The 12,665-nt window shown below is 39.3% G+C and overlaps 1 protein-coding gene across 1 annotated transcript in view; it reads left to right on the top strand.

Annotated features, from left to right (window-relative positions):
- Positions 1–12,665, top strand: part of ATP13A4 (ATPase 13A4) — a 107,048-nt gene that overhangs the window by 77,898 nt on the left and 16,485 nt on the right. Inside the window, exons 19-25 of the mRNA XM_081537600.1 lie at positions 286–449; positions 1,266–1,388; positions 2,833–2,912; positions 5,633–5,675; positions 6,068–6,177; positions 8,009–8,105; positions 9,418–9,490. Of these exons, the coding sequence (XP_081393726.1) occupies positions 286–449; positions 1,266–1,388; positions 2,833–2,912; positions 5,633–5,675; positions 6,068–6,177; positions 8,009–8,105; positions 9,418–9,490 (690 nt within the window). The remainder of the gene's footprint in view (positions 1–285; positions 450–1,265; positions 1,389–2,832; positions 2,913–5,632; positions 5,676–6,067; positions 6,178–8,008; positions 8,106–9,417; positions 9,491–12,665) is intronic.

The following is a 12,665-nucleotide window of genomic DNA, read 5'->3' as shown; positions in this document are numbered from 1 at the left end:
AAATATCTTTCTTGGCTTTGACAAGGGAATGGTGTCTTGCCTAGGTATAGGAAGTTTGGGTTAGAGTCTTTCTTTAAAAGTTTTTATTGGAGTATAGTTGATTTACAATGTTGTGTTAGTTTCAGGTATACAGCAAAGTGATTCAGTTATATATTTTTATGTTTACACATCATCTTATATATAGTTTTACACAGTTTATAAGTATTTATACATAGTTTTCCAGGCTCTGCATGAATTGGTTCTGTCTCTTCAATCCCATTTTGGGGTACTCTTCCTTTCTTCTAGGTGACAATCTTCAGACTGCAATAACAGTGGCCAGAAAGTCTGGAATGGTTTCTGAAAGCCAGAAAGTCATTCTCATTGAAGCAAATGAAACAACTGGGTCCTCGTCAGCATCTATTTCTTGGAAACTACTAGAAGAGAAGAAACACATTGCATACAGGAATCAGGTATACCTAAAATCAGACCTTCTGCCATATTATCTAACTCATCACACAGTGTTGGCTACTGAGCAGCTTTGACTGGCAGAGGTATGCAGGTGACCTGGGGTCAACATACTTCTCCAGATGTCTAACATGTATGCAGTTCAAAGCACTCAACTATATCACTTTACCATACCATTCATACTGAGTTCTAAAGTATGGTGCTTTCCTGGATGCTGGAAATAAGACATTCTATTAAACTTAAAAAGTCTTTAGAAAGAATATAGTAAGTGAGACTGCAAATCTAATTTCCCTTTTTCCCCTTGCTTGCCAGCTATCCCATTGAGTTCAAAGTGGATTTAGTCCCTAGAAGAGACACTGCTGTGTGCACTGGAAAATCAGACCATGTCTTCAAGATGGGGGAAAAAAGTTTATTCATATATCCCCAATCTTGTCAGTATCCTATCTCTATTTGTCCTTGTGAAACAATATTAATTCAGCTAGCAAAAAAAAAAAAAAGGAAAGTTTTCACTTCAGGGTGAGATTTATTAAGCTGCAATGCTTTCATATTTTGCACTTAAAATGTGACAAATGTGCTTTTCTCTGGGACTCACCGAGGTCAAATCAGGATGTGGACAGGACATGATTGGTATCCTCCTGTTCACTAGAGGCTGTTGATGTGCAAAGATTGATCCAGCAAAGAGAAAGTGTTTCTCTGAGGAATCAAGGCTGGAATGTGACTTTTAAAGAGAGACCCCAGACTGTCATAGTTGCCTTTGCTCAGATATGCTTGTGATCCTAACCACCTTATCAAGTCTAAAATAACTGTGTCTTGCTTTGCAGGACAATTACATTAATATCAGGGAAGAAATCTCTGATAATAGCAGAGAAGGAAGTTACCACTTTGCTCTAAATGGAAAATCCTTCCAGGTTATAAGTCAACATTTCAGTAGCCTATTGCCAAAGGTAAGTTCTAAGACGGTACTTATCTCCTGGTAAAGATGCTAACAATGTCAGAGAGCATGACAGTAAGTAATTGCAAACCTTTAACTAGGTTAGATATACCTATAGAATGTATCATAAGGAAAGCAGATAGTTTTGCAGATGTCACTGTTTAATTTCCTGCTAGATTTAAAATGAGTAAACTTGATTAGCCAATTATCCATCAACTGTAAGATTAAAGCATTAGTGACTTCTCAAGTGATAAGATTGCTTTGAGGTAGCTGTCACTATACTGCCATGATTGGGGGGGCCTCACAGTATAGTGGAATCCAGCAATTATACAGGAAGGTAGGCCAAGGATTGGACTTCCCAGGTGGTACTAGTGGTAAAGAACCCTTCTGCCAATGCAGGAGACTTAAGAGAGGTGAGTTCGATCCCTGGATCAGGAGGATCTCCTGGAGAAGGAAATGGCAACCCACTCCAGTATTATTGCCTGGTGAATCCCATGGGCAGAAGAATCTGATGGGCTATAGTCCATGGTGTTGCACGGAGTCGGACACAAATGAAGCAACACAGCAAGGGCAGGCCAAGGATAGAGGAATTCCACTAAGCTTTTGACAGAGAATCTCTATACAAAAGAGCGTCAAACTTAAACCCATAGTGGGGGCTGGTAAGTTATATACATAAAACATCTGAACAAACTAGAGGAAGATTATGTTCGTAGTAAAGCAAAATGATTTATTTGCATTCAATTGCTCATTATCTTGGGTACTGTTTGAGAAAAAAAAGAATGAAGACTTAAAGCGGAGTGAACTCTAAGCTGAGTTTACTGACAAGAAGAGCAGGGAGTATACAGCTGTAACAGAAGAATTTAGACTCTGTTGAATGGGGCTCAAGTTGATGGAACTGGTAGAGGTTTTTATAAAGCAATTAATTAATGTTTCATAGCCCAAATTAGGTTGGAGATATCAGCTGAGTTTCACAACTGGTCAAGCCCAGATAGTATGGTTAAGTCAAAGGCTACAGATAATCACTCTGTCATCACTAGGTTGTTTTTCTGCTAGATTCAAACAATTTTTCCAAAAAGCAGTTGCCTCCTTTCCTTCTTTTGGGATCCTGACCTCAATTTATCTTGCAATTTCTCATACTCTACTGGTTTAAGGTTCTATTAAGCTCCAGATTTTTCAGGAGCACAATCTCCATGGCAGCTGAGCTAAATTCTTGTAGGTCATTGTTTTCATCAACTCTGTCTATTAAGTAGTCATCTTTACTGATTTTAGTCTTCCTGATCACTAACCTGATGACCAAAGTCTCAATATCTGTCTAAAAATCCAAAGGAGGACTTCTTAGAAACACTATTTTCTCACTCATGGATATCATTAACCAGTCAGTGTTCTGAATGCTATCAGTTATTTCAGGTATGACCAGCTGACATGATTAAAAAATTTCCCTTTTGCGTTCTTTACAGATACTGATCAATGGAACCATCTTTGCAAGAATGTCTCCAGGGCAGAAATCCAGTCTGGTGGAAGAATTTCAGAAACTAGAGTAGGTTCTTTATCAATTCAGGTGGTGTAAAGAGCATACAGGCATAACAGGGGGAAAATAAGAGGTACAGGAAGTCACTCAGTTGTTTAAGGCAGTGTTTGTTTGTTTGTTTTATAATTTCTTTCTTTTCTTTTTAAATTTATTATTATTTTTAATTGAAGGATATTTGCTTTACAGAATTGGCTTCCCTTGTGGCTCAGCTGGTAAAGAATCCGCCTGCAATGCGGGAGACCTGGGTTGGATCTCTGGGTTGGGAAGATCCCCTGGAGAAGGGAACGGCTACCCACTCCAGTATTCTGGCCTGGAGAATTCCATGGGCTGAATAGTCCTTGGGGTCGCAAAGAGTCAGACACGACTGAGCGACTTTCACTGCCAAAAATCAACATGAATCAGCCATAGGTATACATATGTCCCTTCCTCCTTTATTTTTATATTTTAAACATTTATATATTTGGCTGGGCCAGGTCTTAGTTGTAGCACACAGGATCTTAGATCTTAGTTGCATCCTATGGGATCTAGTTCCCTGACCATGGGTCTAACCCAGGTCCTCTGCATTGGGAGTGCAGAGTCTTAGCTTTGGACCACCAGGGAAGTCCAGGGCAGGGTTCTTTTTTTTTTTAATTTTATTTTATTTTTATTTTTTTATTATTTATTTTTTTTTTATAAATTTATTTATTTTAGTTGGGGGCTAATTACTTTACAATATTGTAATAGTTTTTGCCATATATTGACATGAATCAGCCATGGGTTTACATGTGTTCCCCTTCCTGTACCCCCCACCCACCTCCTTCCCCATCCCATCCCTCTGGGTCATCCCATTGCCCCGGCCCTGAGCCCTTGTCTCATGCATCGAACATGGAATGGTGTTCTGTTTCACATATGATAATATGCATGTTTCAATGCTATTCTCCCAGAACGTCCCACCCTCACCTTCTCCCTCAGAGTCCATAAAATTGTTCTATGCATCTGTGTCTCTTATTCTGTCTCGCATATAGGGTTATCGTTACCATCTTTCAAATTCCATATATATGCATTAGTATACTGTATTGTTGTTTTTCTTTCTGGCTTACTTCACTCTGTATAATGGGCTCCAGTTTCATCCATCTCAGTAGAACCGATTCAAATGTATTTTTTTTAATGGCTGAGTAATATTCCATTGTGTATATGTACCACAGCTTCCTTATCCATTCGTCTGCAAATCACAGCAGGATCCTCCATGACCCACCTCCCAGAATATTGGAAATAAAAGCAAAAATAAACAAATGGGACCTAATTAAAATTAAAAGCTTTTGCAAAACAAAGGAAACTATAAGCAAGGTGAAAAGACAGCCTTCAGAATGGGAGAAAATAATAGCAAACGAAGCAACAGACAAACAATTAATCTCAAAAATATACAAGCAACTTCTGCAGCTGAATTCCAGGGCAGGGTTCTTAATGTGGCTACACTTGACAGTCACCTCAGGAGCTCTGAAAAATTAGCAATACCAGGACACCACTATCTAGAGATTCTGATTCAGTTACTTGTGTGGGTGCTTGGACATCAGTACTTTTTAAAAATAAGTCAATTTTGCATCCAGAATTGAGAATCCCACTGAACCAGAACATAAAGGACACAAGAAATAACTCTGGAAAGGTCATTTGAACTTGACTTCTGAAGGCACAATGAAAATTTACATTTTATTTTTACAAATCATTTTTATAGTTATGATATGTGGGGGGCTCCTATGACAAGAGAGAGATTCACATAACCCTGAAATATTAAAGCATTCTTTTGCAAAGCATTCTGTCCATCCTAAATTAGAAAGATACTCTTAATACAAAGTGTCTCCATTAACAGAATCCCATTGTATGGATCCTTTATTTCCTGCTAATGGAACTCCATGGCGTCTCTGAGGCTTTCTCTACCTCTGGTGCTGGACTACACACACACAACTCCAGCTCCTATTCACTTGATTCAGTCACTGAAAGGACAAACAGTCCTCTCTTCTGAACATGGCTGAAAACCTCTACAGTAAACTCATTGTCTTAGGTAGCAGTGTGGAAGAGAAGTACAGCAAAGTATGCAAACACTGTCAGATTGCTTCTACCTTAAAAAGCAGACTATCTTCATCAACAATTCAAGATAGCATATCTGTTCAACCTTGAAAATCTATCCTGAAATAGAGATATATTTTGTTTCTTCAACTTCTGATCCTGGCAGCCCATTTTTGAGTCACTCAAGTGACTGCTGACACAGTGGATTTCCTCTCCAGTGACTAAACATTATCAACAACAATTTTTATTTATCATTTTAGAATGCCTCACTTCACTGCTCATAATGCTTTGTAGGGGAGATGAATGATAGTCAAAATGGAAAGTGATCCGGTCAAAGATCTAGATCTCCTGGTTTCAAATCCTATGCCCTTCCCACCATGCCAGCTGTCATATAATGATGCTCTTCCTATTTTACAGCTGACAGAGTTGCCTCCTAGATAGTGAAGTGCAGAGTCTCCTTGAAGCACCTGGACTTAGGATGGCCATGTTGGTTTTCTTAATCCCTTTCAGGAACTGCTGAGTCAAACTCTACTTTTGGTCAAACCAGACTGTTAGGGAAACTCCCTTAAAATAAATAATAAGTTTGAGTCTTAAGTAATAAAGCTCATTTTATCTTTTTAATTAGAGCAATTAGTAGGTAAGATTGCTTTGATCTCCTCTACAATTGAAACTTTGTTCCCTTTTAGTTATTTTGTAGGTATGTGTGGTGATGGAGCCAATGACTGTGGGGTAAGTAGCTGCCAGTGCCGGGCCATCACCTTGCCCTCAATTGTATTTGCTCCAAGCCCATTAAGAGATAGCATCTCTGGGGTTATGTACCATCTCCATTCCCCTTGATGGAGAAACTGATGGGAAGAATTTGGGAAGGTTTGGACCAAAGCCACACAATGACTCAATGACCAGTATGGACTGGATGGGGTAGAATTTGGTTATGGATTCTGTACTTCTTTGGCTAGGTGTCGGAGTGACATCTCTTTCTTATGTGGTAGGCGGAGCAAAGTGTAACCATCTTCTGGCCAGAGCTTGGGCCTACGAGCTACCTTGTGGCCAGATTACCCTTTCTTACGTAGCCTCAGGAGAGATGTATGTGAGTAGACAATAAGCTGACTCTTTGCTTTCAGGCTTTGAAAATGGCTCACGTGGGCATCTCTTTATCAGAGCAGGAGGCATCTGTGGCTTCGCCTTTCACCTCCAAAACTCCAAACATTGAATGTGTACCTCACCTTATCAAGTAAGTAGGTACTTTCCCCCAGCATTGTTTTAACCTCTCTTGACTTTTAGGTGCCGATCCCTTTATTCTGCAAAAACCAGGGGAAATGTGTGTCCCTGGGTGGAAAGGGGGCTTTGTGGGAGAAAGCAAAGATTCTACTTTGGGGTGGATTTACCTCCTGGGAAAGCAGTGGCATTTCTAATGAAAATCACTGAATAGATCATTTTTAGAAGATTGGAATCTGGAATTCGCTGCTGCTTTGAAAATGTTAATCATACTCTTAGTATTATTTTGAATATATCTCCTTAGATACTTTCTTGATGGAGGATTTACAGAAACCCTCTCCTCCCTACCTGTCTTCCTTGCCTCTTGCGTCTTTAAACTTCTTTGGAATATCTTCCTATCCCCGGTTTCCAGAATATTTATTCATCTTTACTGCTTCTACTGCAGTTTCCCTTGGTGCTTCATTCTCCTCCTCCACCCCAGAATATGTACTTCTGTTGCATTTTGTTTGAATAATAGAGATGGTGAGCATTGTGGCTGCTTTCGGTTGTTATAACTAGTATGTGTTTACAGTTTATAAAGTGCCAGCCTGGAATTATAGGGGTGTCACTATTTCTTTTACAAACAAAGAACCTGAGGCTCTGAGAACTTGATGTAGCCAAGCTCACTGCCATGTAAGATTGAAGATTGTGTTAGAATTAATTTTGCTTTGATGTGTTTTATGTACAAATGTCATACTCTTTCCACCACATTAAAATAATAGTTTGATTAGCTCCTCTCCATTTAAAAAATGTATTCATGCACTCAACAAATATTTATAAAGCAGGGACTCAGTACCCACAACTGTTGAAGGTGCTGGGAATCCAGAAGCAAATAAATCAAATGTTCCTTGATCCCACAAAGCTTTCTTCTGGTGAAGAAGCCAGGCAATAACACATACACAGATAAATCAGGAGTAGTGTGAAAAGTCATGAGATAGCTCAGGTGGTGGAATAAATTTCTTCAGATGTGGTCATGTCAGGGAGCCTTTCTCGGAGGTGAGGGAGAAGGAGAAACCACCTTCTAGGTGGAGTTAACTACAACAGCAAAGCCCCAATACAGGAAAATGTCTGATTTGAGGATCAGGTTTTGGAATCCCAGGAAACTATTCCAACCAGAAGTAAATTTAAATTCTTCTTTTTTTCCCAAAATGAAAGATAAAAGTGATATTTGATAAGTAATCTATTTTAAGCTTTAAATTTATACCATATATTCAAAATCAATCAACAGTAACACAAATGAACATGCTCATTGATTCCAGTCTCTTTAAGTTGGATGCAAGCCTTATTCGAGTGTGCATGTTATTTTAGTTCAGTTTTAGAAAAAGTTGGGACTGCCAAGTGAAATTTGAATGAGATGTTCGCCAAACCCCTGAAGCACCTGGAGCATGAAAATAGCCCCCAAACCTGCAATCTTATTTAAATCCCTTAGTTCACAGATGAAGAAACTGTGACCAAGAGAGGGAAAATGAACTTCCAAGTCACATTAGTGAATGATTATGAACTCTGGGACTATTTCTCAAGTCTCCTGACTCGGAGCTGAAATAATGCCCACGGACAGGACAAAAGTAACTCCATATCTGGGCTTCAAAGCTCAATCATAGGCCTGTGGACCTTGGACAGGAATTAGTCTTCATTGAAAATCTGGCACACTGACCACTGATTCCCACTGACTCAAGACTGTCCAGTCTGTTCAAATTATCAGGCTTTGATTTTTTCCTTCTGAGCTCAGCTGAACAGCACAGGATAACTGATCTCATTTCTTCCTGTGATTTTCATTTCATTACTCTCTCATTTCTTTTCTCATGCAGGGAAGGCCGTGCAGCTCTCGTCACCTCATTTTGCATGTTTAAGTACATGGCTCTGTACAGCATGATTCAGTATGTTGGTGTTCTGCTGCTCTACTGGGTATGACTTGGGACCTAGTCTCTTGGTTAGTTAGAGCTAAAAGTAGTGGTTACTTTCAATCTGCAATGCCTTTTAAAAAAAGAGTGCAAATAGGTTATTTCAAGCTTCCTTGGTGACTCAGACCGTAAAGAGTCCGCCTGCAATGTGGGACACCTGGGTTCGATTGGGAAGATCCCTTGAAGAAGGGGATGGCAACCAACTCCAGTATTGTTGCCTGGAGAATTCCATAGATGGAGGAGTCTAATGGGCTATGGTGCACAGGGTCGCAAAGAGTCAGACATGACTGAACGACTAAGCATACACAACAACCAGCTTACTAAATTCCTGAATATTTAGCAACTGACTTTCATGAGTTAGTACAAAGCAACATATCACTGATTCCCTGAATATAGGGATTTGAAAATAGGCGTATCATACCCCCCAAAGTACATAGATCTTGTGATAGCTTTTATTATTTAACAAAATATCAAAGAAGAAAAGACATACCTAGTATTAATGTTTGTGAACTCACCCTATAGGCTTCTTCTATTGACTAACACTGAGAAAGGGAATTCCACTCATGCCAAAGGTATCCAGATTCATCTCTATGTTTACCCTCTTGCTCCTGGGTTGAAGGTTTTACTTCTGTTATTTTCAGATTATATAAGTCCTTTTCCTTTCACTGATGAATGGGCTGAAAAAGGAGAGGCTGTTTACAGAAATCTGGCCGTATTTTGGAATCCCAGTAACTCATTATCCTCAAAAGTAGAGTTACAAGTAGAGATAAAGGGTAATCATTATTGCCTTTTCACGAAGGGGTTGGGGGGTAAGGAAGCAAGTTCCTTGAAATCAATAAGACCTGAATATTTTTTTTCAAGAATATCAGGAGTTTCTAACAACACCCAAGAATGCAAATCATGGATTTAGTTATTCTTATTTTCCATTGATGAAATTTAGGTAAGATCACCCCATTTCTCATTTACCATTTAGAAAGTCCTATTTTGTTGTGCCAGACCAAACTCCAATCTTTCTGATAACAAGTAGAAAAGAGAGAAGCAATGAATCTAGTAGAGTGAGGTGTTCCCCTCAACAAGGAGTGACAGAGATACTCAAAGAACCAGCCCAGAAAGCACGCAGCAGTGTCCCTACTGATTAGGGAGAAGTTCACGGGCTTGTCTTTGGTACTCTTGCTGACAAGACCATGCCTTTGACCATATCGCCTTGGTCTTCTAATTTAAAATCCTATGTTGCCATGAGAAAATGAGTGCAGTTTATATCACATTTCATCCAGAAGGTTCTAACTTTTTTGAGCCACTTTCATTTTTATTTTCAGGAGACAAACAACCTTTCAAATTACCAGTTTCTGTTCCAGGATCTGGCCATTACAACTATTATTGGTGTAACAAGTAAGACATCTTTTAAATTTTCTTCTCCGAGTTGCTCCCCTGCACCTATGTCCCTCTCTCCCTGCAGGGTTGGTCCACCGTGAGAGGTAGTCGCTACAGCAGCAGTGATGCGTGACTTGTTCTCAAAGGCATATAGTCTGCAGGGAGAGAAAGATGAAACAGAATCTGCATTTTTAAGTGTTGAAAGAAAGTGTTATCCAAGGAAAAGCTGGCTAGTTATTTTACTGTTTTCCACAAAATATACTATAAAAGGTCGCTAAACATTTAAAATGAAAAAAGCACTTTGAAAATCAGGAACACTGACTTCCATGTGCTTTTAAGTATAGTTATGGTCCAAATGTGCCCAATTTATAGAAGCTAAATGGCTTTCATGGTTTCCATTTCCAATCCTAGCCTCTCAGGATTTAGAACAGAGATTCAAAGTAATCTCGCCATTATGCTACTCTCACCCACCACCTCCAACTGTCAATAATGTATGAATTGTCTCCCCAGTTTCCCTGATGTGGCATTTTGTTCCCAACCTGACCACTAACCATCATCTTGACTCTATTCTCTGCTTCTCTCTGTTACATATGAATGCCACCAGTTCCACCTGTGCTTTTAATCCTACCTGCCCCTACCTCCTAAAGGATTTGGTTTCTATAGAAAATCTTTTTCTCCACCATAAACTTTTCTTTGGTCTACTGGATCATTCCAGTCAGTGTATACATATATATTTTTGTATCTTCTTTCTTTAAAAAGCTCTTCCATGATCCCAAATCCACCATCAGCTGCTGTCCCCTTTATTGTCAAACTTCCCAAACAGTTGAGTAGACCAAATTTGTCAGCTGCCATCTCTAATTCTACTGTCGTTTTGTTTCAATCAGACAGATTCTAACATTCAAGGGAATGGATTTGGATTCTGAACCTGTGCTGTTGCTTGGTGGGAGGCAGTGGTTTCCTGGCAAATATTTAACAACCAGCTCTTCAAAAATTTTATATATACATGTATATATTTGGGCTTCCCTTGTGGCTCAGCTGGTAAAGAATCCACTTGCAATGCAGGAGACCTGGGTTGGATCCCTGGGTTGGGAAGATCCCCTGGAGAAGGGAAAGGCTACCCACTCCAGTATTCTGGCCTGGAGAATTCCATGGACTGTATAGACCATGGGGGTCACAAAGAGTTGGACTTGACTGAGTGACTTTCACTTCACTTCACTTCAGTATACACACACACACACACACACACACACACATATATGCATATGGATATAAGTTTGGGCTTCCCTGGAGGCTCAGGCAGCAAAGAATCTGCCTGCAATAAAAGAGATGGAAGTTTGATCCCTGGCTCCGGAAGATCACTTGGAGAAGGGAATGGCTACCCACTCCAGTATTCTTGCTTAGAGAATTCCATGGACAGAGGAGCTTGGTGGGCTACAGTTCATGGGGTTGCAAAGAATCAGACACAGGACTGAGAGACTATCACTTTCATGCATACAAATTTACTATAAGCTTTACTAAAAAGAAAAATAAGTAGTGAACAATTAACAAATAAAAATAAAATATACATTACCCTTTCTTGCAAATTCCATTTAACCAGTTGATTCTCACAGAATGCTTTAACTGAGTTTCATCAAAATCTTGTATCCTTAATCACTATATGGTTGTGATTGATGACGGAAATAGTTCCAATGTGAATGTTGGTTGATGTTTTTCTTTTCCTGAATGAGCAAAACAACAAAGCCTTATGCTGAAACTTTAATAATCCATCAGTCATGTGAGCAACTTGTTTGCTAATTTGACTAACAATTCTTGAAAACTGGAAGGATATTTCCTCAGTTAAAGAACAATTGTTCATGATGTAACAGCTACAAATGTGACACACTTTTAAGTTCAATCTCCATTGTTAATTTCAAGAACAGAGATAATGCTAAAAGGTAGTAAAATCATTAGGACATTATCAGTTTTGAGTATTAATTATCTTTATTTTTGAGATATTTATTTAATTGCTCTTTTATATAATTTTCTTTTAATAATGGCTGTGTTTAATAACTGACTTTTGAACTTCACAGCAGTTGGCTCTTGTGGTCTTATAAGAGCAGCTCCAGCCACCACTGGCTGGGAGGGTCCACATTACTTATACATTAAAAAATACCAGAATATACACACTACGGTATGTGAAGTAGGTAAACAACAGGGGCCTACTGTATAGCACAGGGAACTATACTCAATATCTTATAATAATGTATAATGGAAAAGAATTTTAGAAGTATATGTGTATGTGTGTTTCTGTGTGTGTGTATAACTGAACCACTTTGCTGTACTAGCTAACACAACACTGTAAATCAACTATACTTCATTTAAAAAGATGTGCCAGTCTTAGATTGCCTCTTCCATATGGCTCCTGGTCTTGCTTTCACACTATTTCCACTATTTCCTCTAATACCTTCTCATCATCATATTAACAGCTATCACACCAACTTATCGTTAAAAAAATTTGTTCAAAAGCTCTGCTTTCAGAGAACATACTCAAGGAGAGTAACTACTGTGTACTATCCACACCTCTGCTGCCACTTCCCCAACACCACTCTTGTCAAGTCCACCAAGGACTTCCTTGCTGTCAACAGTACCGATCACTTCTCTTTCCTCATTGTACTTGAATCTCTCAACAGCACTCTCCTTCTTTAAAAGGTTTCTTCTCTTGGTTTTTGTGATGCCACTTACTTTTGAATTATCTATTGCTTTAAAGAATACAGCTTCCCCATTTCTTTTCCTGGCCTCTGCTTCTTTGAGTATGTGTGTTTGTGTTTATGTGTGTTTAGTCGTGTCCAACTCTTTGCAACCCCTTGGACTGTAGCCTGCCAGGCTCCTCTGTCCATGGAATTTCCCAGGCAAGAATACTGGAGGAGGTTGCTATTTCCTATTCCAGGGGATCTTCCTGACCCAGGGATCAAACCTGCATCTCCCGTGTCCCCTGCATAGGCAGGAGGATTCTTTACCATTGTGCCACCTACCTGTGCTCAAACTTTCAGAAAGTTCCAAGGCTTGCTTGTTCTTAGGTTCTCTTGTCTTTTCAATCTACACCATCTCCCGAAGTGATTTCAACCAACTCTGTGAATTTAATGTCACCTATATGATGATGAATCCGAAATTTGTGTCTCTAGCCTTGATGTCTATCCCAAGTTCTGGAAATGCA

This window comes from Giraffa tippelskirchi, chromosome 2, assembly GCF_054371585.1.
Source record: "Giraffa tippelskirchi isolate mGirTip1 chromosome 2, T2T-mGirTip1v1.2.pri, whole genome shotgun sequence".
Taxonomy (NCBI): Eukaryota; Metazoa; Chordata; class Mammalia; order Artiodactyla; family Giraffidae; genus Giraffa; species Giraffa tippelskirchi.
Note: the sequence above shows the minus strand (reverse complement) of the source record. Positions and strands in the feature narration are given on the sequence as shown.